Source organism: Aotus nancymaae, unplaced genomic scaffold (assembly GCF_030222135.1).
Source record: "Aotus nancymaae isolate 86718 unplaced genomic scaffold, 86718_ANA_hifiasm-v0.15.2.pri h1tg000065l, whole genome shotgun sequence".
Classification (NCBI taxonomy): Eukaryota; Metazoa; Chordata; class Mammalia; order Primates; family Aotidae; genus Aotus; species Aotus nancymaae.
Genome location: NW_026988480.1, coordinates 4090421 through 4117013, shown reverse-complemented (window position 1 = coordinate 4117013; position 26593 = coordinate 4090421). Strand labels below are relative to the sequence as shown.

The window sequence follows — 26593 nt, the reverse complement described above, 5'->3', positions numbered from 1 at the left end:
GTTTTTGTTTTGAGACAGAGTCTTACTCTGTCGCCCAGGCTGGAGTGCAGTGGCCCGATGTCAGCTCACTGCAATCTCCGTCTCCTGGGTTCAAGCAATTTTCATTCCTCAGCCTCCTGAGTAGCTGGGATTTACAGGCACCCACCACCACACTCAGCTAATTTTTATATTTTTAGTAGAGACAGGGTTTCACCATGTTAGCCAGGCTGGTCTCGAACTCCTGACCTCAGGTGACCTGTCCACCTCAGCCTCCCAAAGTGCTGGGATTACAGGTGTAAGTCACCACGCCTGACTGAAACTGAGGTTATTGAAGTGTGGAGGGCTCTCACACCTGGCTCGGCATGTCATGTGATATGTTATAAGGAGCCACGTGCTCCTACCGGCCTGGGTCTGCATCCCATCATGACCACCCAAGTGACGCGGGACCGCGGTCTGAGGCTCGCTGTCCTCGTGGGCAAAATGGGAGCATGCCTTCTCCAGGGAGCTCTGGAGAGGAAGTGATAACTGCCAGTCCACCTGCGAGGACCAAGGACTAAGCTCATCACCGCATTCACTTTCTCTAGGGACACCCGCACCCTCCCAAGAAGGTGACTTGTTCCTGCCACTCACCGTTCCTGGAAAACCCTCCTAACCCCTCTCCCCACTTCTAGCTCAGACTCACAACTGTCATCCAGGCCCCTGGGATCCTTTCCAGGGATATCTGAGCTGCACGTGACTGGGTTAGGAGTGTGCACTGGGCTCTGTGACCACAGGCTCCAGATGTGGGGACGGAGTCTCACTCTGCTGTCGGCTGCCCCTGGTCACCATGTTAATATCTCATGTCCCATGTGCCTCACTGTTAAAATGGGAAGAGCACCCTCACCCCGAAGGCTGAGATAGATGAGGAGTGAGTGCAGTGGGGTACAGGTACACACACCGCCCACGGCGCAGGCTGCTGCTCTGACGCTGGCCCTCCCCTGCTCCCTCCTGTCTTGCCCTGGGCCACTCTCCCCTCCTCTGCAGCTCCCTGGCAGATCTGTCTCCTCTCTGAGACTAGAGCCCCTGGAAGACGGTTCACCCTTTATCCTCTTCTGGGCAGGCAGCACCCTCAGCTCTAATACTCCAGAGAATTTCTTCAACTCCCACCCCACACCTCCTTCCTATCTGGACAGGAGCTTCACAGCCCATGCTCTCGGCTCCTCCATGAGGGGAACTGCCTGGACCCCCATCACCTGCACTTCTGCGCGGAGCTCACAACACAGAGGCACTGCCCCTTCCTTCACAGCTGCAATGTGGGTGACAAGGCCAAGCCCAACGTCTCAGGCCTGGATCCTGTCCTGTCAGCTGTCCCTGCCGGTCCCCACCCTCTCTTCTTTCTTCCTGGGCTTCCCTCACACCTGGTATCGGTCTAATATTCGAAGAACAACCTTCCTCCGTAAGTGAGCTGCTCCTCTGCTCAAGGCCTCAGACCAATTCCCCAGTTCTTCCAGGGAAAATCCAAACTCCCACATTGCCTGCTGACCCCTTCATGGTTCCAAGCCACACATTCCCGCCATGGACCCAGGCATCTAAGCTGTCTGCCATCCTCAGCATCTCCTCCAGCGGACTGCAGATTCATCCACTCTGTGCATCGCACTGTGCTAGGAAGCCCTGTGCGTTCCTCCATCATTGGGCTTCCATTCCTGGCGGTCGGTCCATGCCTGCCTCTCTGCCCAGCCACATTTTATCTAGTGTTCAACCCCCAGCTCAAAACCTGGAAAGTGTTGCCTCTCCCAGCTTCAAAGAGACACTGCTCCTGAACAGTCAGAGTCAGGGCCTCTCCCCTGGTTGGCTCTGACAGGTCTCTAGTGTCCTGGCCCCTCCAGAGGGCAGTCACCCAGCATGGGCTGCATGTCTTGCAGCCTGGCCCCATCACCTGAAGACTGCCTAACACAGGCAAAGACCACGCCTCACCTCCAGCATAATAAATTTGGAGGGGTCCCATAAATAAAGCAATGATGCCATCATTTCCCAGCAGTTATGTTCAATAAAAAAATTCTACTGCTAAAGTAATTTGATAGGACCATTAATTTTTTTTCTAAAGATTCACAATTCTGGGCTGGATGTGGTCGCTCAGGCCTGTAATCCCAACACTTTGGGGAGCCAAGACAGGGAGGGCTGCTTGAGGCCAGGAGTTCAAGACTGGCCTGGTCAACATAGCAAGACCCTATTTCTAAGAAAAAAATAGTAATAATACACAATTCTGGTAATAATTGTGCTTTCATAATACTGGAATTTAACTGAGATCATTTTTATTTGTTGATAATGAATTGCCATTTAAAGGACGATGCTATACAGGGCACCAAGCACTGTTATCAGAGAGTGTTACAGACTCCTCACCCCTCAGCCCCAACCAAACGGCCGTGGTGACTCAGTTTTTGGCATGTGCTAAATCACCAGCTCAGTCTTCCCAGCGTAATGCTGAAACTATGACAACAATACCCCACTCACAGGGCTGCCAGCTTAGAAACAAGCTACTGTTTTATCACTGCAGTAGAAACCTGGACTTCGCAAATTAGAATGTTTTAAAATATAATACATTGATGTTTTCCCAAGCCTCATGACAAAGTAACACAATAAATCATAATTTCACATTCATGCTTTTATATTTGCATGCAGAGACAGTCACAAATGCTTTATACCCTTTTATAAAATCTAGGGACACAAAACCTGATTGGATGTGGAAGGAAAGCCCATCATCTGAAACCAGCAATCCTGGGCCAGGCATGGTGGCTCACACCTGTAATCCCAGCACTTAGAGAGGCCAAGGCGACCAGATTGCCTGACTCAGGAGTTCAAGACCAGCGAAACCCGTCTCTACAAACAAAGAAATAAAAATACAAAACCAGCAATCCTGTCTCTGTGCGCACTTGACTGGACCATGCACGCAGAGGTGGCCCCACTAAAGGTGAGAGGTGATGTGGTGGCATCCCCAGTTCTCCCGGACAGAGGGAGCCACAGAAAGAGGCATCATTTATCATTACTTTACTCTAGCAAAAATGGATTCATTCCACAAGGAAGTGTGTGAAAGTAACTGGTGTCCATGAGCACCTATTTATATGAAGTTATTGTACCTGGGAGAGGGATTTTACCGAGCTCTTAAGATGTTACATGTGACAAACACAGAAATGCATCAAAATTCAGCTTATCTGCTGATCCAACTTCAAACAGGGAAGGTATAAATGTCTTCTGATCTGTTCTGTATGGACCCTTTCCTCACACTTTTCCCAGTAGATCTACAGACTGGCTGAGGATTTTATCTAATACCCAAACATCTTTTTTTTTTTTTTTTTTGAGACAGAGTCTCACTCTGTCGCCCAGGCTGGAATGCAGTGGTGTGGTCTCAGCTTACTGCAACCTCCGTCTCCCAGGTTCAAGCAATTCTCCTGCCTCAGCCTCCCAAGTAACTGGGATTACAGGTACCTGCCACCACATCTGGCTAATTTTTGTATTCTTAGTAGAGACGAGGTTTCACCATGTTGGTCAGGCTGGTCTTGAACCCCTGAACTCAGGTGATCTGCCCCCCTCAGCTTCCCAAAGTGCTGAGATTACAGGTGTGAGCCACCGCGCCCAGCCCAAACATCATTTTTAAAGGCGGTCATTCAATGTGATTCTTTTTCTCTGAGTGATCTACAGAGCTGCTGAAAGAACATATGGGACAGGCTGCTGACTGCATGCACGCCAACACTAATCTCAGACATTTATTTTTATATTCTTTTTAATGGGTAAAGAGTATCATGGAATAACGCTGGCAGCACCCTGAAGTTCACAGGGGAAGTGCCCAGAAACGAGTGCTCCCCCAAAAACCACTCGCTGGTCCAGTGGTCAGGAGGCCATAATCCAGTCCCAGGTTGTCACCAACACCAAGGTCAGCTTGGAAAGTGATGGTATGAGAGAGGCAACCACGAGTGCGCAACAGAGAAACCGTGATCTCGCCCTCCTAGCATCCAAGAACTACTAGGTGAGTAACACAAACAGCACAGCACAATGACCTCTATTTAGAAGTGGTGAGGCAGAGGTCACAGGTGGCTCCAGCCTTCTAACAAACCTCTTCCAGTGGGACACGGGTCACCATTCATTCTCCCCACAGTTTCCAACCCACCCTGTCCAGCCCGTGACTTCCTCATCATGTGACCCACCAGTTCCTGGTACAAACTTGTGTTTACTACATCCACTGAAAGACAACTTATGAATACAAGCTATGATTTTTATTATATTTCTAGTGCTATTTTTCTGTTCTAAAGCAACAGATCGCTTCAGAGCATTAGACTCGTTAGTTTCCTATCAAGGTGGCGCCAGCTGCATTTCTACCTTAAGAAAACAGAATGGTGGCAGTAATATTTCCTACCGGAAAGGCAGTGCAAGTCTTTATAAAAACAGGTGTCAGGATACAGCCTCACATCTATTATACGATCTTGGTGCAGAATGATGGAATACTGGCAGAAAAACAATAATGAGAAAATAACAATATTTTATAATGAGAAAATAATTGGAAAAAATAGGAACTGTCCTCTGACAGGCAGTGCACTGATGCAGTGACTCCTGGTCTCTAATATTCCCATAAAACCCTGCAGTCCAGGCATCTCCACCTTAGTCATGAGGGACGAGGAGGCCAAACAAGAGTCCCTCTGAATGACACGGCTTTCAGGGGAAGGGTAGATGTGCAGGCCTTGTCCTTCCACTCATGTTCTGTAGGTTGACACCCTCACCAAGAAGTTACCAGAGAGCTGCAAACCAGCCGTGCTCCCCAGAGCACAGCGCCCGCCCCTCCAAATGCCAGCACCACTAGGTAGTGCAAGGGCCGGTCTCTATGTCATGGTGACACAACAAAGAGGGACACAAGCTGAGACTTGTGGAAAATCTGCTTCAATTATATGTCACTTTCACTATTTAAAATAAATCAGAACTCCTTTTCACGCCAATAAATATTGAGCATCATAAAAACACTGCCCTGGGTAAAAAATGTTACGCAAATGCAGTGCATCCCCCTCCCAGGCACATGGGTAAATCATGAAAGCCAGCCCAGTTTAAACACAAGCCATGCATTACTTCCCATCGGGCTCTGCAGCCAGTCTTATCCCTGACTATAAGAATACTGTATAATTTTGAACTCAGAAAATGAAAAGTAAACATCAGGAAAACATTTCAAACACATAATTTTCCTCTGAGGTTGCCATCTAGATACCTCATGTAAAAAGCAATATTTTCCACAGATCAACAGTTAAAATAAAAAGACAAAAGGTGCCTGGGAGCAGCGGCTCATGCCTGTAATCCCAGTACTTTGGGAGGCCAAGGCAGGTGGATCATAAGGTCAGGAGTTCAAGACTAGCCTGGCCAAAATGGTGAAACCCCATCTCGAACTAAAGATACAAAAATTATCTGGGCGTGATGGCACATGCCTGTAATCCCAGTTACTCAGGGGGCTGAGGCAAGAGAATTGCTTGAACCCGGGAGACGGAGGTTGCAGTGAACCAAGATCTCACCACTGCACTCCAGCCTGGGTGACAGAGCAAGACTCTGTCTTAAGAGGAAAAAAATTGTACTTGATGAATAAAGATGGCCGTCACTTTCCACCTGAGTGTCTTGAGGTGTGAACTGTAATACAGATGGGTAGGGTGCCAGAAGCACAGCTACCTTAGGCACCAAGAATCTAGAGGTGGCTTGGAAGTGCCACGCACCAGGGCTATCTTCTCCCTCTGCTCAGCTCATCCCTGCTGGATGGTGGTAGCCTCTAGAAGCCTGGACACTGGCCAGCACACCCCAGCCAACAGGGCCCCCTCACCTGCAGAGAAGAGGCCTTAAAAGCATCACCCAGCTCATTAGTGAGGCTCTTGCAGCTTGAAGCAAGGGCTGTTTAAAGTTACCCAAAGAAAACACAACTAGCGAATGTGTGGGTCTGGGTTCTGTGTAGCTTCTATTTTGAAGGAAGCTCATTTATTGAACAGAGCAGACCTCTGGGTTTTCGTTAAATTTATCAGCCCAAGACACTGAGCTGGCTAACATCCAGTACAAAAGGGAAGGCTTTTCATTGTTTATTAATTCATCAGCCAGTACCAAGGCAGAACATCTTGCTTTGTGGAGGGGGAATCTGGATTCGACTCCTTACACTAATTCAAAACTGCTCTGTGCTCAACAGCAGCTGAGTTTGGTCCTCTTCTATCACACACCATGTAGTGTGAAAAAGTAAAATCCCACCTTAGAGTCTCAGGAGTCACACATCCGAGAAACGCGTGAGTTCTGTCACAATCTAACAGGTAATCATGAAGCTCCTATACCAGGAGTAAGTTATAAGGATGTCTGCAGGCAGACTGGCTTTTCATTGCAAAATACTGCTGAGACACTCAGGGGCTTCAGAAATAGAGCAGAGTAACATCTTCTTTCACCCTGCTGGGAGCCAGAGCAACAGCTTTCACAAAACAGCTTTGGAAATGAGTTCCGGGCGTCAGCACAGCCTAGCAGGGTGGCCAAGGATGAGGACATGGACACTGGCAAGAGACTTCAGAGTCAAGTGGCAATCTCACCTGCAAAATGGAGAGGACAGGCCGGGCGCATGGCTCACGCCTGTAATCCAAGAACTTTGGGAGACCAAGGCGGGTGGATCACGTGAGGTCAGGAGTTCAAGACCGGCCTGACCAATATGGTGAAACCTCGTCTCTACTAAAAATACAAAAAAAAATTAGCCAGGCGTGGTGGCACAGGCCTGTAATCCCAGCTACTCGGGAGGCTAAGGCAGGAGAATCGCTTAACCCCAGGAGGTGGAGGTTGCAGTGAGCCTGGGCGACAAAGCAAGACTCCATCTCAAAAAAAAAACAAAATCAAAAACAAAACAAAACAAAATGGAGGGGACAAGAGGACAGTGCTGTCCTACCAATGTCAGAGGGCCCTGATGGGAGAGCCAGACCTTCCATGCACAATGAGCAGGCTCTGGTTATCCCTGTCAGTGGCTCAAATGCAGAAATAAGGCAAGTCTTTGTGAAGAACATTTTTGTGTCCTCCTTCAGAAATCTATCATTCCAAAAATGTAAAACATGATAGTAAGTAAAAAGAAATGGACTAGTAATAAGGAAATATTCCAAACTGAAGTATTTTTCAGTTGACGCTAGTTTCCAAACTAAGTTTCCTGACTTTTCTGTTTATTGTGAAATTCACACATTTAACTGCATTCAGAACATAGTCTTTGATTATGGCTTAGGCCATGGAAACCAATTAAATTATTTCGGAGAGGTGGCAAAGGGTAGCAATTTAGGGGGTTGTCACAGCCTGAGAAACATTCAGACTCCATCATCCCAACTTACACTTTTTAAATCCAACTGGGTGGCTTGGCTCTTGTGAGACATCTGCAATTCACTCTTCCTACGTGTGATGTTAGAGCGCAGATAACCATTATCACCGTAATAAGTGGTTTAGGCAGGAGTAGAAGGGAGAAGGTTTTCAGCTCCACCCAAAACCAATTCTACCTGGTAGCTACAGACAACAAGACGGACGGCAGGTGGGCGGACGGCAAATGTTTAGACTCTGGCTGCTGTCGATCGGGCTCCCTCCAGCCTAATGGTTTGTGCATTGAACATTAGTGGATTTTGCGCTTAATTAAGAGAGTTCTAGCCAACCAAACTGTATTTAGAGAATAAAAAATTAGCCACATGAACAAAAGTATACACTTTGGCTGCATTAACACTCCTACCCAAGACTATTTTTAAACACAACTCCCAAGCCATTAAGTCTGAAAACTGCCAGAACTGATTTGGTAATCAGCTGCTTTGCTGAGTGCTGAAAGTTGGCTTTAACTTCACGCCCACTCTCAACACAGACAGACAGATACACACACACACACACACACAGACACACACTCCACTCCAACACACAGTCACACACACTCACACACACAGCTGGCTTTCCCGTTATGTCCCTCAGCCTAAGTTTGCTACTTATTTAATTGCTCAAACCATCCACATGTAATTGCAAAGTGAATCCATTTGGTATTTCTCCTCTTCCAGTTCTACGAGTCCTTAAGCCACACAAGAGCGCGTATGATAAGACAAGGCTTTGCCAATGCTCCTCATTCTAATAGGTCTCTCTCCGACCTGCCTACCTCCTCCAAACCAGCAGGAAGCTCTGACTTTCCCAGGTGCAACTACTCTAAGAGCTGGGGCTGGAGGATCCCGTTCCCTCACTCCTCCAGGATGGTGCCCACTATGAATAAGCGGAAGCGGCCGGCCGTAGCATGGACAAGGAGCACAGAGACATCCTAAAAAGCAAAGGACCTCAGCAGCCTGATGTGTTGCAGATGCAAAGTCCTGGTTACCGTTGGCCTTTGGGATTACAGTCTTAATGTCACTTCCTCCCCTTGGATGTCTGGCAAGCATGGGCTCTGTCGGTCAGAGCTCTCCAGGACGTCGGTGTGCATCACAGCAAACTAAGGACATGTTTTACAGAAAGGGCAGAAACTGTCAGGGGCACCCCTTCCCGGAACCCTGGTGGGAGGAAGAGGAGCCACATGCTCACTGGAACCACCTACCCATCTGTACACTTAACACCTCCATTCCCCTGGCCCTCACAGGAGTCGTAAGGGTGATCATTATGGCTAAGATCTCTGTTCCCCCTGCCTCCAAGCTGCTCTTTTAATGACCATAGGATTATGGTTGGGTCAAGGGGACATGAGCAAAGGGACTTGTGTGACTGGCAGGTGGAGCATGAAAGGATAGGATGCACCTCCCCCTCCTCAGGCCAGGCTGGAGCAGATGGAGACTCCACACCAGCCACGACTGAACACCAAATAAAAATCATCAGGTCTCCCAGAACACAGTACCCCAACACCAGCCCAGGACTCCTGAGGTAAACTTTTAGATAGGAGAGAGACTTATCTCCTCTTTAAGCCACTGCCACTTTATGTTCCTCAAAATAAGACCTCTTAACACCTATCAGATCTGCACCAAACCGGGGTACATGGATGGCAAGCTGAGTCCAAGCACCTCAGTTCCAAATATTTTAGTGCCAGTTGATCTATCTGTTCTCATACAGGCTGGCAAAAACAAGATTTAAGCAGCAATTTAAGAAACAATTTTTTTTTTTAAAAAGAGGGCTCTAGAATATTCTGGGAACACTGAATCATATGATTTTAGAGCTCATGTGAGTCTTAAGACCATGTTATCTAACTCCCTCCACCAGCAAGAGGGAAGCAGAGGTTGTTCTGTGTATCACATGCCACAAACCGATGACACAAAAGCTTACAAAGTAATAGTCCTGACTCTAGGGAGCTGAGAATTCAGTGGGTCAGAGGGGCAAGTAAAGGGACAATCAAATCCCACAGGAGGTTTTTGGACAGGGGAGGGCATGGGGTGTGACAGTTTGAACAATGAGCTGGGGGTATTCTGAGAAAGGGGCAAGAAAGCTCCCCAGGCCAAGGTGAGAGAGAAAGCCTGAGACCCGGGGTGAGGAAGTGGCAAATCCAGCGGCTGGAGCCTCCCTGTCCACTGGCACTGGCTGCACCCAGCTATTTAAGTTTAAATGGATTAAAATTTTACAAGGTGAAAGACTCAGCTCCTAGTTGCAGTAGTCAACAGTCAGGAATTCAGAAGCACCTGTGTCGAGTAGCACTGGCAGAGGACACTGGCACCTGGCAGAAGCATCATCAGACAGCCCTGGGTTGAGCAAGTGTGGAGGGGCCCCATCAGGATGGGCCTGTAGGGTGCGCGGAGAGGGGGCAATTTCACCTTGGACAACTGGCACCAGGGACCACCTTCTTGTTACTGACACAATCTTTCCACTAATCCTCCCCCTGTCTGCCTTTCGTAGAAGAAAATCAATAGGATTAACAAATAAGCAGAGGGCATTGTGAATGAGGGAAAGATGCCCTATCTGGCCCTCACCAGCCTCTGTCTGGAGTGAGGTGGCAGCATCCCTAAGGTAATGGCTCCCCATGGGGATTCAGGTTCTTGGGCAGTGAATGCTAGAGGGCCACCTGGGAGACAAGAGATGGGATTAACCAGCCAGGACTCCTGACTTAGGTGGCTTATCTTTGGAGGGCTATATTTTTTTTTAAGAGATAAGGACTTTATTGGTTTCTCTAAATCAACTGGTGCCTTTTTTTTACGGGAATCACTTGGTGTGGTACAGGTGGGAATTGCATCTACAAAAGTATTTGTGGTCTGGGAATCTGTCTAATCAAATGGATCCATGAAAAATATACTTTGGCAGTTGCTTAAGAAGCTTTTTCTCTTTTTTAATAGAAACATTTTTAGCTGGGGGATTACTCTAATTGGACCTGGGCTGTAGAAGACAAGGCCCTGGCAGGGACAGCTTACCACCTGACGAGGAGAGCAGAGGGAAGCGTGCTAACACCCCGAGAGGCCACAGAGTCTCTCCCAGCTGGGGAAAGCCATCCTTCTCTGGAGGGGCTGGCTCAGAAGCACAGGGATGGCGCTGAGACAGGCAGCAGGAAATAAACGCACTGTTGGGGACCCATTGCCTATTGTCCACCGGAGGAGACAGCAAACTCTAGTCTAGAATAAATAGCACTAGGTCTTCAAAGTACTGACCACCTTAGTTTTGCAAGAAGTAATGAAAATCATATAAAGAACACATGAGGAAAAAAAGTTTAATTCTATTCCAGGAAGAGATAGATGAAAAATAAGGAATTACGGAACCACGAAAGAAAAGTACATAGACTAACCCATCAATTTAGGAGTAAAGAGCCAGCAAGTGGCCCTGAAAAATACAGAAACACTCAAGTGACAAGGTGGAAGTGAGACAGCAAAGTATAAAATGGGGGAGGTGGAAACTAAAATTTACAACTCAAATAAATAAAATCATAAAAGCATAAAAAGGCAAATTATCAATACACCTCTTTGTAGTAATGTAAGCCAATATCAAGTACAGTATTTTAAATAGAGAAAAAGAACAAAGATGAAGATACATAAAAGCTTTCGGTGGGTCATAAAATAGCAACTTTTTGTTCGGCTATAGTATAAGGTAACTGAAAAAAACCACTAACTAAAATTAACCAACACATAAAAACTTCATAATTAAATGTGGATGGGGACAGAACAAAGGGAGGTAAGAAAACACCACGTAATAAATACAGGAACTCAGCCAGGAACAGAGGCTCATGCCCGTAATCCCAGCACTTTGGGAGGCTGAGGCCAGTGGATCATGAGGTCAGGAGTTCCAGACCAGCCTGGCCAACTTGGTGAAACCCCATCTCTACTAAAAAAAAAAAATACAAAAATTAGCCGGGTGTGGTAGCACACACCTGCAATCCCCGATACTTGGGAAGCTGAGGGAGGAGAAGCACTTGAACCCAGGAGGCAGAGGTTGCAGTGTGCTGAGATTGCACCATTGCACTCCAGCCTGGGTGATATAGCAAGACTATGTGTTCCCTGACCAAAAAATAAAAATAAAAGTCAATAAATACAGGAATTCTGTTAGTGTATTTACTAATTCCAAGTCTAAATCAGAACCAAGTGTTACCACATTTCAGATTTACATGTCCTTGATCTAAATATTAATACTACTTTGGTCTCAAATATTTATGCTCACTTTTTAAAATTGTAGATATAAATTACAAAATTAAATTTAATTATAAACTTAAAACAAACTACAAACCTAAACTACTTATTATAGTGTATAGATACATCCTATAATCACAGTTTTCTTAATAATCACGGGAGCACTTGCGTGAACACAGATTATGACTTCATTCCCTGGATCCCAAATTAAGGAGTTCACAGAATCCAGGTCTGCATATACGTGGGGGCTGTTACTCTGCCCGGGTCAAGGTTCCACCCAATAATAATCCACTCAGCCTTTGCACTGGAAGTCACAAGCAATCACAGGAGGGACTGTAGGCAAAGTTCCTGGAAGCAGGAGAGATGCAACACTTAACAAATACCTTCATAACAAATCTTAATCACAGAACCACCGAGAAATAATAAAAATGCTGAGACTACGTGATATTGTGACGCAGAAATGTCCAACCCGTCTAATTTATTAGCAAATATTATAATTATAAAACATTAAAATTCCTAGGCCTACTCTCTACATCAGCCAATCCTTAACTTTTACTTTATTAAATGAATTGCCAAAATAAACAGTACCTCAGAAGTAACATCTTTTAAAAAGTGTTGCTCAAATCCAATGGGAAAAGTTTTATGTAACAGATCGTTATACATGCTGTCATTTGAAAGAATGTAAACACATTCTCTAACAGGTTAGCCAAAAGCCAAAGGTCCAGAAACCTAAGCTTCCTATTATGGTGTGGAGTTAATATTTCCTTAATACTTACATGCTTATGGGGGTTTAATACAAAATGTCATTGTGGCTGGCCCATGTCACTATCAAGAGTCACGGGCCTTCTACACTTAATACTATCTGCGGTACCGACAGGTCTACAGTAGCTCAAGTTACCCACTTCTATTAATTTTTTAAAATTTCTTCTGGTTCTAATAACTTGGATTAAATAAATACAAATTTATGCAGATAAATGAATAACAGCTATGTTTACATGAAGTCCACATTTTGACGAAACTGATTAGCAAAACTTCCACGGATTTTTACATGAGCAAACTGCTTGAATACAGCCATTGATCAAATGCACCAGCTGTTTTGACATTTCATGTCATTGGAGATTATTGTATTCTACAGAAACATGTCTTTCCTCCATAGGAAAAAAAAAATTAAGCATTGTCCTGCCAAACAGCAAGCCTTCTTCTGTCCTTTATTAAGACAGGGTCCAATGGGAAATGTAGCCCTGTTCTAAACAGCCGACTACTGGGATGGCTCCCACAGATGTTTAGACAAACGCAAAGTAAACAGATAAAGTATGGAGTTAAATATACTTTAAAACCTCACCAAAAGGCAATCTGTCTTTATTTGTGTTCTGAATATTCTGTCAATTCTTATACTTCATCTTAGCTCTAAAAGGCACAACAAGTCTAACTTGCTAGTTTTTGCACACAGCCTCTTTCCTAAAAGAACACTTTCCCCAGGAGTCAAGTAGTCCTACATCACTGTTTTAACAAAATTCCTAGTAAAAAACATGCAATTTCAATCCAAGTAAAAATGTGTACGTGTGTTTTTCACAAAGATAACTAATAACTACCTATTAATAATTTAGCCAGACATAGAGTCAGTGAATTTACATTCACCAACCTATCTTCCCTTCAGTAAACCTCTAGAAGAGCTTTTGTAGGCCATACTTTAAAGGGTGAAATCTCCTTAATGCATTGCACCCAGTCTAGCTTATTTCTATACAACACAAGGAGGAGTGGTAGGTTCAGCAACAGCCAAAGCTGCACCCTATCAGTTTGTTCCCACGTGGGAAGACAGTGGCTTACTGAAAGCTTGATTCTATAATCAACAGTTGCAGAATCAGATAGAAAACAAATTTCCCTCAAGCACATTGCAAACACTGCCTTAACCTCAAGCAACAGAGGAGTAATCTCAGTGAAGAGCCAGTAGATTCTAACTGCCACCAATAATGTGCTAAAGCCAGACACTTCATGGCAATATCTAACCTTTATAATTAGCAAGCATACACCTAAATTATATAAAATACTCAAAGACCTAATACTATTTATTTCCTCAGATTTGAACACAAAATTGCTTCTTATTAAATATGTAATTTTTGTCTGAAGAAATATAAGGATATTAGTATTTTCTTGATGTTTCTTCACTGAAAGTATTAACAAATGACAAAGTAATTGAGAACAGCAGAAGTTAAAAATAATATGTCTAGATTTCTTGGACAAAGATGTTCAGACAAGAAAATTAGACAATGGATGACTGAGGGAAAGAACTGAATGCATCAGGAATAATAATTTCAGGTTCTCCATAGCAAAAATCCTTAGTTTTCCTTTGCCATTCAAATGGGAAGGCCAATCAGAGCTCGGGGAGGCAGTGAGAAGGCCAGCCCTCGACTACCTCTGGCTACACAGTACCAGGCCGAAAAGAGTGCCACGCACTTAGGGTCCGTCCTTTCACTTCTATCATCAGACTTCCTTCAAGGATTTTACAGATATGCTTTGAATACAGTTTTGCCGCCTTTTAAATGTTCTCTCTGTCTTCATATTTATTTATAAGGTAATAGTGACAAAATAATTCAGTCTCCTTAAATAGGTTCATTTAATAGGCTATGAAAGCCACAGATTTAAAGATACCTCTGTTTCACATTTCCCTGTTATTTTGGGATGCCTATTACCATGAAAAAGGATTTCCCACATTTATTTTCTTTCTGGGGAATTTGTTTGTTCAAAGAGAATTACATAACCACCGCTAAGTGCACTGCAAAAAAAAAAAAGAAAAGAAAACTTCTTTTTAACTTTCCTCAGCTTCAGAATTATTTGATTCGCTAACCTGGCTCACTTTTTCCTGGCATTAAGGAAAAACTCTAAAATTTAAAAAAGAGCCTGATTGAAAGTCTTTTATACACTTGGGCAACACGTCCGCCTATGGGCACATGGGCAGGGTGAGTCAGTAGGACACAACTGTAAGAGAAAAAAAGATTTGTTGTCCCCAAAGCTGCCTCCCTCAAGTCCAGTTGCCATAGCAGAAAGTGGGCCCACTCGGAAAGCAGGTGCAGGGCTCACCCCAACCCTCATTCCATTTGCAAGACTCATACACATTTGCTCCAGGCGAGCGAGCGAGGTCGAAGGTCCCCGGCGCGCCACGCTGAAATCTACAAAATCCTCCCGGACTGTGAGCGACCCCGGGGCCCAGCCTGAGCGGCCGGTCGGGATGCCGGGCACCTGGCTGCTCGCGCTCTATAAGGGAAATTACTCTTTCTGCGAGTCAAATCCTGAACGTGACGTGTAATCCCTGCACGCAAGGTGTGGGGACGGTAAACAGAAACCGGGAGAGGTTTGGGCAGAAGCCGAATCGCGAAGACAGGGATGGGCGCCCTGACTCGCGTGTCCGCTACGGGGGTCTGCGCCTCAGGCCTGGCCCCGCCAGCGCGCCCCTTCCACTGCCGAGGGAGACCTTAGAATAAAGACAGGGAGGGAGAGCCGTTACCATGAAACCCTCCGGGCAATCCGAGAGCTCCCGAGAACGCGGGGCCCGGGCGGCGGTGAAGCCCTACCTTCCACGCCGCCGGAGAGCCGACCCAGGGGCTGCAGCCGCGGCCGGGGGAGGGAAGACTTGATCCGAACTCCGGCTGGGGGCAAGCCCGCATGGACGAGGCTGGAGTCAAAGGCCGGGCGTCCCCTCGCTCCCCCACCGCCCCTATGGCAAACACTCGGGGGGCCTGAGGGGAGCTCCGAGCTGAATGGGGGCGGTGCTGGCGGGGACCCCTATAAGGACTTTGGCACAGAAGCCACCCAGCGCGAAAAGTGCGCTCCGGCCCTGGCCGGACACGGTTACCTGGGCAACGACCCGGGCGCCCAAAGTACACAGCACGCACGCACCACCACCCAACACCAGCACCCAACACCAGCACCGCACCCCATCCAACACCAGCACCGCACCACCGGCTCCACCACTACCACCAGCACCCACTGGAGCAGCAGAGAGGGTGCCCAGCCCGGGAGCGCGAGGTGCGGGCGCGGGCGTCCGAGCCCCGCGAAGCCCCCGCCCCACCCCGCCCGGCCGCGGGGCCGCTTACCCGGTCGGGGGCTTGGCCGCCGAGGCGCGCGGCGCGTCCATGGTGCCGGGGGCCGGGGCGCTGGCGGTGCTCGGGCCCCGCCGAGTTAGGCGCTGGCTGCGGCCGCCACCGCTGCCGCCCTCATTCACTTTTTCCGCGCTGACCCATCGTCCTCCCACGCGGGCCGGCGGAGGACAGCGGCGGAGCCGGGCGGACGGAAGGGGCAGGAACCGTCTCTGGCGGGCGGGGGCGCCGGGCGCGCGGGGAGGGGCTGGCGGCGGCGCGGGGCGGGGGCGCCGGGAGCAAGGTGCGCCGCGCCGCCGCGCCCCCGCCCCGGCTGGCTCCGCCGCGCCCACCGGAGCGCCGCCCCCGCCCGCCCCGCCCCGCCCCGCCGGCCCCGAGCCCCGGCCCTGCCCGCGGTGCACGTCCGGGGAAGTAGTCCCCTGACACCTGGCCCCCGCACGGACACCGCGGCTGCGGCAGAGGGCTTCTCCCCGGGCTCCTCCACTCTGCGGGGAGCGCGCCCCTGTCTGGGCTGAGTGGGGGATCCCGGGGCCGGCCCCTCCCGGGCGGAGCTGGGGGAGGGGAACCACCTGGAGCCTGGAGGCCGTGCGACGGCGAGGTGGGCGGACCAGCGCCGGAGCACTGAGGTTGGAGGGTGAGAGGCGTGTGCCTTGGCACCGCTCTCTGACCTTTATCCGAGCAACAGATGTCTAGTACGTGGGGTCGCAAAGTGGGACTCCCTACCGCGAGCGTCAGCAACACCTGGGAACTTGTTAGAAATGAAGATTTAGGGGCCCCACCGGGTCCCATGGAATCAGAAACAATGCAGGCTGGAGCGCGGCCTCTCTTTGCCAACAACTCAGTCGCTCTGGGTGAATGCACCTGATCAGCTGGGCGCTGCTGTGGCACAACCCTGCCACTCCAGTGCAGGCTGGCAGGCAGATATGCAAGTCCTTCCGGCCACCCCGGGGCCCAGAGCAAGGCAGCCAGAGGTCCCTGATGTGCCGAACTTCACCTCCACTCTCCCAGATCCTGGTTGGTATGATGGACTGACCTATAAAAGTGGCAGTTTCATATGGTTTCAATAACTCTAGTAAAAGACCAGCAAGAGGCCAGATCAAGCAAACCTGCACAGTGATCAGCGTTGGGAGTGATGCTTCCCTTGAGATCTTGTCACCGGATGAGGTATCCAGAGGCCTGCGGAGCCTTCCTCCCTCTGATCCCCTGCTTTCTCATTAACTGAAGGAGGAGGGAGACCAGTCTAGATGCAAAACGTGAGTCCTTGCCGTGGCTGGCAGATCTTGGGTGCTCCCTAGCTCCCACCTAGAACGGTTTCCGAAGTCTCCTGGTGGCCTTGGGACTCATTGCCCTGCAGCCCAGCCTCCCATTTTCTCCACCTGAGTGGGGCGCTGTCCCTGCTCAGGGCCTCTGTCTGGGATGCTCCTCCATAGTGCTCTCCTCCTGCTCCTCTCATCCCGTGGTCTCCCCAGGAAGCCTTTCCTGACCTCTGTGTCTAAAAGCGCCGAGTGGGACACAGTGGCTTACACCTGTAAACCCAGCACTCAGGGAGGCCAAGGCCGGAGGAGTCTTGAGCCCAGGAGTTGGAGACCAGCCTGTGCAACCAGGGATAACACTCTACAAAACAGAAAATTAGCCGGGCATGGTGGCACACACTTGTAGCTCCAGCTGGGGGCAGGCAGGGAGAATAGCTTGAGTCTGCGGTGAAGTTGAAGTGGTTGAAGTTACAGTGAGCCGTGATCACGACATTTCACTCCAGCCTGGGCAATGGCATGAGATTTTGTCTCAAAATACAAAATAAAAGCAGCTCTCACTCAAGTTCCTGACTGCCACCTTGTCCTGATTTATTTTCTGAGCATTTGTCACTGTGTGTGTGTGTGTGTGTGTGTGTGTGTTTTATATTTTTTTATTTTATTTATTTTTTGAGGCAAAGTCTAGTTCTGTTGCCAAGGCTGGAGTGCAATGGCGCAATCTCGGCTCACTGCAACCTCCGCCTCCCGGGTTCAAGCAATTCTCCTGTCTGAACCTCCCAAGTAGCTGGGACTACAGGCACCCACCACCACTTCTGGCTGATTTTTGTATTTTTAGTAGAGACAGTGTTTCACCATATTGGCCAGGCTGGTCTCGAACTCCTGACCTTGTGATCCGCCCGCCTCTGCCTCTCAAAGTGCTGGGATTACAGGCATGAGCCACTGCACCCAGCCACTTATCTATATTTAAATAAGTTTTTATTTATAAAGAAATGTTTACATGTAATGTGGGTTATATTTATGAACATGTTTATATGAATGTATAAAATTTGTATTTATGTAAACATAAATACACATGGTGTATACATTCTATATAAATGGAATAAAAAGATATAAATACATATTCTATTCCACATATACTTTGCTCATGTGTTTGCTGTTGGTCTCCTCCCTAGAATATGATCTTAGCAAGCGCTGGACCTTTGTCTGATTTATCACCCCAGCATCCAGGACAATGCCTGGCAGGGTGGAGGCGGTGCTCAGTAAACAGATGGTGCACTGAATGAATGAATCTCCTCTAACACCTTGGGTGTGGGTATTAGAGAGTCTCAAAATCTGGGGAACCCCTCCTTGCTCTGGACACCACGATGGGAAGGACTGCTCAGGAGGGGCCAGAGCTGGGAACTAGACTAGGCACTGTGGGCCAGACCCCACTGAAGTTCCCAAGGGGAAGTCCACCTCACAGGTGACGCATACTCCAAGAACCTGGCAGAGGCAGCAGGAGGAAGTATGGTGGGGACATGGGGCAAAAGAAGCCCGGAGTAACCCAGTGTCTCAGATACTGAGCACAGAAGGCAACAGGAAGCCTGAAGCAGGTGGATGGTGAAAAGTTTCTAAGAGAGCTTCTCAACATCCAGGAAAACAACGAGAAGGAGGTGATGTGCCCCATCCAGGCAGAGATGCAACTTGCTCTTCTAGGAAGAAGGTCCAGGTGACCCTAGGCCTGGACAACCTCAGATCCTTGCAAGGCCCCCAAACATCTACTCAGAAACGCAACAGAGACTGGTTTTCAGAAATAAGGTGGAGGGTCAAGCTTGGAGAGAGCTGCCACGATGAGACGGAAGGTAAGGGTCAGACTTGCTGCCAGAGGGAGGAGCTGCACACTGTGGCCCAGCGTCTAGAGTCTAAATGGGCCAGGCCTGCCAATCACTAACGACAACACCCAGATTCTGTGCATATTGCCACCCACGCTTTCCTCACTGGTAAGGGCCCCAAGAGAGGCACCTGTGGGGAGTTGTTTTCCAAAATTGTACAGTTCAACAGATATTTATGAGCGTCTACTGTACTCCAGCCATTGTCTGCAGTGTGGATGTGGCCACCTCATAGGGAGGGCTGGGCAAGGAAATCAGAAGTAACAGGCAGGGCAGAGCTCTTCCAGACAGACAGTGAGAAAGAGGAATAGCTGATGGGCTGAAAGCAAAGGGCTGAGTGGGGTCTTGTAGAGGATCTGTCACCAAGATTGCCTACCCCTTGTTGTCAGTGAGTAGAAGGTGCTCCTTCCTGTTGGTTGGTATGATGGGCTGACCTATAAAAATGGCAGTTTCATATGGTTTCAATGACTCAAATAAAAGACCAAGAGGCCAGATCAAATGACCTTCAGCACAGCAAATGGCACAATCATATGTAAGGGAAACTCAAAGGGAAATGTGTTCTTAATGGACTCTCCTGCACATGCGTTGATTGATTGATTGATTGATTGAGATGGAGTCTCGCTCTGTTACCCAGACTGGAGTACAGTGGCTCAGTACAGCTCATTGCAACCTCTGCCTCCCAAGTTCAACACTTCCCTGCTGCAGCCTCTTGAGTAGCTGGAATTACAGGCGCCTACCACCATGCCTGGCTAATTTTTGTATTTTTAGTAGAGACAGGGTTTCAGCATCTTGGCCAGGCTGGTCTTGAACTCCTGACCTCATAATGTACCCGCCTCGGCCTCCTAAAGTACTGGGATTACAGGCCTGAGCCACCATGCCTGGCCTCTTTCCTGCATGTACTTTTCAATGTCCTTATTGAAACTGTCACTTTTTCTTCTTCTTTTTTTTTCTTTTTTTTGAAAGGGAGTCGCTCTGTTTCCCAGGCTGGAGTGCAATGGCACAATCTCAGCTCACTGCAATCTCCACCTCTCATGGTCAAGCGATTCTCCTGCCTCAGCCTTTCAAGTAGGCAGGATTACAGGCACCTGCCACCATACCCAGCTAATTTTTTGTGTTTTTATTAGAGACAGGGTTCACCATGTTGGCCAGGCTGATCTCAAACTCCTGATGTCAAGTGATCCGCCCACCTCAGCCTCCCAAAGTGCTGGGATTACAGGCTTAAGCCACTGCACCTGGCCAGTTTTTCAGATATTGACCATCACTAAACAATCTATATTTTATGATTTGGCAAACATCCAGGGATGTGCTGATAAATGCTTAAAAATGGCATTTTAAATTTTTTTTAGAAAAGAGCCCCTATTTGTAGCATTTGCCAGTTTTTGCAGTGTAAACGCACCTTGACAGATTTCAGCTAGGGTGTTGAGAGGTCACTGAACAGGGATTTACAGAAGATGCAGCAACACTGCAGCTCTCCCATGATTTGCCTTCCAACGTGCACAAAAGCAGAAACTTTGCCCTTCATCCACAGAGCACGGTTGAGCACTGCTCTTTGTCCCAGGCACCATGCTTGTGTCCCAGTACGGGCTGTAACAGGTGGCCCTGGCTACACTTCTGGACTATGGTGGCATCAACTCTTGCCCCAACCAGCAGGAGCTGTCCTGAGACCAGGGTATGAGGCTACTTGAGGGACGTTCTCTCCTTGCTCTAACCCCATCTGCCTCCTTTGCTCCTACCGCTCCTCCCAGGCACACCTGGGGGCTCAACAGCTCCATCAGCATACACTCAGCTCTCCAGGAGGTGGGTGCCTGCAGTCACACCAGCTGCTCTTGGAGGGAAAATGAAAGGAAGAAAGCACATCAAAGACACAGGTGGAGGCAGTCCATTTTAAAGCAGGACTTCGTAAACATGGATACTTCTTGAGATGTTATTAAAAGGTAGGAACCGGGTGTGGTGGCTCACGCCTGTAATCCCAGCACTTTGGGAGGCCAAGACTGGCAGATCACAAGATCAGGAGATCGAGATCATCCTGGCCAACCTGGTGAAACCCTGTCTCTACTAAAAATACAAAAATAAGCCAGGCGTGGTGGCACACACCTGTAATCCCAGCTACTCAGGAAGCTGAGGCAGGAGAATAGCTTGAACCCAGGAGGTGGAGATTGCAGTGAGCCGAGATCACACCACTGCACTCAAGCCCGGGTGACAGAATGAATCTCGGTCTCTAAATAAATAAAGTTTAGGTTCTGACGCAGCAAGTCTGGCTGGGACCAGAGAGTCTACATTTCTGACAAGCTTCCAGAGAGGTAGACACTGCTGGCCCAGGGAGCACACTTTGAGTAGCAAGGGTTTAGGGTCAAACACACTGAGCGTCTTCCGGCCTGATCCTCCACTCACTGGTGATATTGCTGAGAGCAAATTACTTCTCTCTAGGCTTTAGTTTCCTCCTCTCTAAAATGAGAATATTCAGGGGTGGATCCAGATTTCAAAGGGCCAGAATCTTACAAAATTGTAAGAATCTTTTAAATAAATAAAGCATACCATAGGATTAATGCAAATTTAGATACCAAAAGGATCTTTAGTTTGAATGTGTTATGGACCTAATTATTTCCTCTCAAAATTCCTAGGTTCACTATAACTGTAAAGAGTAGAAACTGTAACTGTAACCAATGTTAGGGTAATTAGAGGTAGAAATTTTAGAAAAGTGAGTAAGGTTAAGTGAGGTCATAAGGGTGGGGCCCCGATCCTATAGGGCTGGTGTCCTTGTAGGGAGAGGAAGACAGCAGAGCTCTCTTTCTTCACCAACCCTGGTTGCTCCTTCATCATGGACTTCCAGCCTCTGGGACTGTGAGAAAATCAATTTTTGTTGTTTAAGCCACCCAGTCTGTGATATTTCGTTATGGCAGCCCATGCAATCTAACACAGATTTACAAAGTAAAGCATTATGGTTGCAACTTTTCAAAGCTGACATACCACAACAAGTGAGCAAGTGATGGCATAACAGTTTTGCCTCCCAGAAGTAAGAATAGTGCCTACTCACCAGGCCCAGAGGGAGGATTACATGGGATAAAGTGTGGACATTTCTTGTGGTGGTGCCTGGTGCTGGTGAGCAATCAATCCACGTAACTCTTACTATTCAGACTTGTTCATTTGCTTTTGGTGAGTAGTTCCCTGCACAACTATGTAGCGAGAGTCCTGGCCCCTTGAAAAGAACTTAAAGCAGAAACAAGAGCCAAAAACCCATCATTGCACTCTGGCAGGTGTACTTGTCACCTGAGCTGGGCCGAGGTGGTGTGGGGCGGCAGGTGGGGGGCCTGTTTTTGGGAGTGGGAGAGTCAGGCATCCAAAGCCCACTTCTCCAGCCAGTCCTCTTCTCCAACCCCCCGGGGAAGCCAGGAGTGGTGGCTCACGCCTATAATCCCAGCACTTTGGGAGGCCAAGGCAGGTGGATCACGAGGTCAGGAGATAGAGACCATCCCGGTCGACTTAGTAAAACCCTGTCTCTATTTTTAAAAAGTACAAAAATTAGCTGAGCGTGGTGGCGCATGCCTGTAGTCCCAGCTAATCCGAAGGCTGAGGCAGGAGAATTGCTTGAATCCGGGAGGTGGAGGTTGCAGTTAGCTGAGATCACGCCACTGCACTCCAGCCTGGCAACAGAGCAAGACTCTGTCTCAACAAGAACAACAGAAAAACAAACAAACAAAATCCGGGGAAAATGTGAATTCTCTAGTGGAAGACACTGCTTGGCACTTTGTGGAGCTGCGGCTGTGGACGAGTGAAAGAGCTTGGGTCTGCAGTGAGGAGCTGTTGAATTTAAGGCCAAGGAGACCCTTGAGAAAAGGCTTGGGGCCCCACAAGTCCTGCCTTCCACTCTCCCCATTATATTTTGAAGTTTGCATTAAGGCGAAGGTTGAATAACTTTCTTTTCAGGATGGTACACTATTTAAACAGGACATATTTGTTTCTCTTCTTGTGAGGTGGAGTTTCGCTCTTGTCCCTCAGGCTGAAGTGCAATAGTGAGATCTAATTTTTTGTATATTTATTAGAGATGGGGTTTCACCATGTAAGCCAGGCTGGTTTCAGACTCCTAAACAGGACATATTTTACATGGGGTCATTAACAATAGTAACTCAAAGAAATATTTATGTAGAGTTCTTTCTTTTTATCAAGATATCATTCACATACCATCAAATTCACCTCTCTCAATTCAGTGGTTTTTAGTACATAGAGTTGTGCAGCCATCACCATTATCTAATTTCAAACATTTCATCACCCCCAAAATAAATCCTATATTCGTTAGCATTCACTCCCCATCCTTCCACTCCCTGAAACCACGATTTACTTTATGTCTCTATGGATTCACCTACTATGGACTTTTTTTTTTTTTTTTTTTTTTTTGAGACAGAATCTTGCTCTGTCGCCAGGCTGGGGTGCAGTGGCTCGATCTCAGCTCACTGCAACCTCTGCCTCCCAGGTTCAAGTGATTCTCCTGCCTCAGCCTCCTGAGTAGCTGTGACTACAGGCATGTGGCACCACGCCTGGCTAATTTTTTATATTTTAGTAGAGATGGGGTTTCACCATGTTGGCCAGGATGGTCTAGATCTCCTGACCTCGTGATCTGCCTGCCTTTAACTCCCAAAGTGCTGGGATTACAGGCAGGCATGAGATACTGTGCCCGGCGGACTTTTCATATAAATGGAACCACACGATATATGGCCTTTTATGACTGACTGCTTTTTTTTTTTTTAATTGAGAGAGAGTCTGGCTCTGTCACCCAGACTGGAGTGCAGCGGCACAATCTCAGCTCACTGCAAACTCCGCCACCCAGGTTCAAGTGATTCTCCTGACTCAGCCTCCTGAGTAGTTGGGACTACAGGTGCCCCACCACGCCCAGCTAATTTTTGTATTTTTAGTAGAGATAGGGTTTCACCATGTTGACCAGGCTGGCCTCAAACTCCTGACCTCAGGTGATCCAACCATCTCAGCCTCCCAAAGTGCTGTGATTAAAGACATGACCACCACACCAGGCCTATTAATAGTTAATTTTTAAGGACCACATCCTAGGTGCGATGCACTAAACTCATTAATAACTCTAATTATTTATATTTTAAATGATCCAAAAGGTAGGTACTATTGTTGTCCCCATTATAAATGAAAAATAAAATCAAGAATCGGAAAACTTAAGCCACCCAATGTTACACAGGGCAAGGATTCATACCAGGCAAGCTCACCCCAGACTCTGTATTCTTGGCCATTGTACAAACGCATCACTTTCATCTATGCCTGTCGCCCAGCCCTCCGGTGAAGGATTCAATGCAGAAGCAGCCCCAGCACCTAGCGTTTGTCAGCACGTGTGCTACTCTCTCTGCCAAGTGGCAAATGGAGGAGAATGTGTAGGTTTGGCTATCCTGCCACTTTGTCATGAAGCTCTTATTTAAGCCACCAGCTGTCATAATTTTCCTCCTAGTGCGTGCACACTGAGAGCTGTGCTTCCCATCCTGCTCTGTCGAGGGAGGCATTTCTCCACCTCTTTGCGGAGATGTTCCGTCCATAATCTTACGTAACGTTCCGCCCACGCCCTCAACCCACATAAGGATTATGCAATTGTGTGTAGGATTCCTTGCAGTGTTTTCTGGAAATATGAGCCTCTTCAGAAAATGTATCCACTTAGTTTTGACGAAGGAGGATTTTCTGACCTGAGCCGATGATTGTTCTGTCTTTATATATAATTTTGCCTTGGAGAACTTGCCTGGTTCGAAGTCAACTAAGGTTAAGGGCATATTCATCTACAAATAAGAATATATCCTTCATACTTATTCAGTTTTATTCAATTCCGAAGTCATTCCAAAAGATCGAAGATGGCTTTAGTAGTATTTTATATCATCTTTCATACTGCACTATATATTACAAATTCTCGATTATTTAACATGGTTCAAGAGTGGAGGGATTGGCTGACGGAATGTAACTACAATTCTAAATGTTTGATTTGTGTTTTGGGGTTTGGTGGCTTTTGGTGCTGATCCATGGCCTCCGTCCCAGAATTATGATTTGATCTTTTTAGTGAGTCTGTGGGCTACACTTAAGGAATAGGTTCTATATTCCCAGCCTCCCAAATACTTAGCATTTAGGAGGGCTCCCAGCTGACATAACCTCTACTGTGTTAGTCTCTGCATCAGGCTTGTCCAGACATATTGGATGGACAGAGAACACAGGCTGCCAGGATTCACACCTCATGAGGAGCCTGGCGCGTCCTAGAAGGAGCTCATTCTGGGCGTTGAGGGTGGAGTTGTGTAGGAGCAGCTCAAGGATCAGCGGGACTCTCATTAGTGTGGGTGGGGGATTTGTGGCTTCACACAGCATCAAGCAGGTCGTGACCTCCTCCAGGCCTTCAAAGACTCTTGTGGGTCTGGCAGGTCCAAGAAGGAGCGGTGCTGAGCCCTGTCACCCTGGGCTTTTCCTAGCTGCAGCCTCAGGGAGGAGTTCATTTGCAATGGGTTTTGAAGTTGTAAAGGAAGGCCTTATAGGCAGGGGCAACTGTTAGCACCAGCAGCCCGACATAATATTGTAGTATCACTGGCAGCAACGAGGGACAGAGAGCTGAAGAAAAGGGACCTGGGGATGCCACTAGCTGTGAAGGAAGCACTAATCTGTGCAGTCCAGGAAGAACTTCCTTGGGGGAGTCCCAGAGCCATCAGTGGCTTGGAGCTCCTTAAGGTAATCAGATAGAGGCAGGAGCATTCTCCCTCACCACTACAGTTGGACATTATTTTTACTTACAGGCTACTGTAGCCTAGGAAACCTCGGTTATATAACAAACATATTCTCCAGAAATATTTTCTGAGACCTTCAAGAATCTGCAGATTCACAATGATGGAAATTTGGGTACAGGCTTCTCAATTTCTCTAGAATAAATATTTTATGGGAGAGGCTTCTGCAACCTTGCATGACAGCATTCACAACAAAAGTTCACTATCCCTTGAATTGGCAAATCATCACCCACAAGCAACAAACGCTAACATAACTGTTTCTGCTCCAAAGAGCATCCGTATCTTGCTTACTGAGTCAAAAACACCGTAGCTGGGTGGAGATGGGGCTGCTGGAGGTGATGGGGTGTCCTCTTCTGTCAAACGCTTCCCCTGCTGAGCATATCACCTGTGTTCAGTGGAATTACACCTTCCTTCTTGCTTCGGCCTTCTGGGCTATTTTTTAAATTAAAAACCAGAATGAAATATCAGATCTGTGAATGCCATAGGGCTACTGTGTCAGTATGATGATTTCTTTCTTTCTTTCTTTCTTTTTTGAAACAGAGTCTCACTCTGTTGGGCCCAGGCTGGAGTGCAGTGGTGCGATCTTGACTCAGTGCAACCTCTACCTCCCGAGTTCAAGCCATTCTCCCACCTCAGCCTCCCAAGTAGCTGGGATTACAGATGCCTACCATCATGCCTGGCTAATTTTTTGTATTTTCAGTAGAGACAGGGTTTCACCATGTTTGTCAGGCTGGTCTCAAACTCCTGACCTGAGGTGATCCGCCTACCTCGGCCTTCCAAAGTGCTGGGATTACAGGCTTGAGCCACCGCGCCCGGCCTTTTTTTTTTTTACTCATTGAAACAACAGCAAAGAAGGGAAGGAGTGTGTTAGGGATGATGTAACAAAGCAAGGAGGAATGCTGAAACTGCAGAGGAATATCCCCTTCCCACACTCCAGATTAAACATTCACCCCAGGGAACAGACCTGTCAAATGCAGGCACCTCTGGAATATTTACTCCTCTGTAGGTGTTCATTTTGATTTTCCAATTAATCACCTGAGCATCACATGCCTTTTGGCAGAAGTCAACTATCTCCATTTTGAGGCTCCCACCAATGAT

The 26593-nt window shown here is 47.7% G+C and overlaps 1 protein-coding gene across 8 annotated transcripts in view; it reads right to left on the bottom strand.

Annotated features, from left to right (window-relative positions):
- Window positions 1-15830, bottom strand: part of COBL (cordon-bleu WH2 repeat protein) — a 289353-nt gene extending 273523 nt beyond the window's left edge. For 5 of the 8 annotated variants that reach the window (XM_064366666.1, XM_064366668.1, XM_064366671.1 and 2 more), the window contains exon 1: window positions 15614-15830. In XM_064366666.1, the coding sequence (XP_064222736.1) occupies window positions 15614-15654 (41 nt within the window). In that variant the 5' untranslated portion in view covers window positions 15655-15830. The remainder of the gene's footprint in view (window positions 1-15613) is intronic. The other 3 variants (XM_064366667.1, XM_064366669.1, XM_064366670.1) reach the window with 1 other exon arrangement.
- Window positions 15831-26593: the final 10763 nt, after the last annotated feature.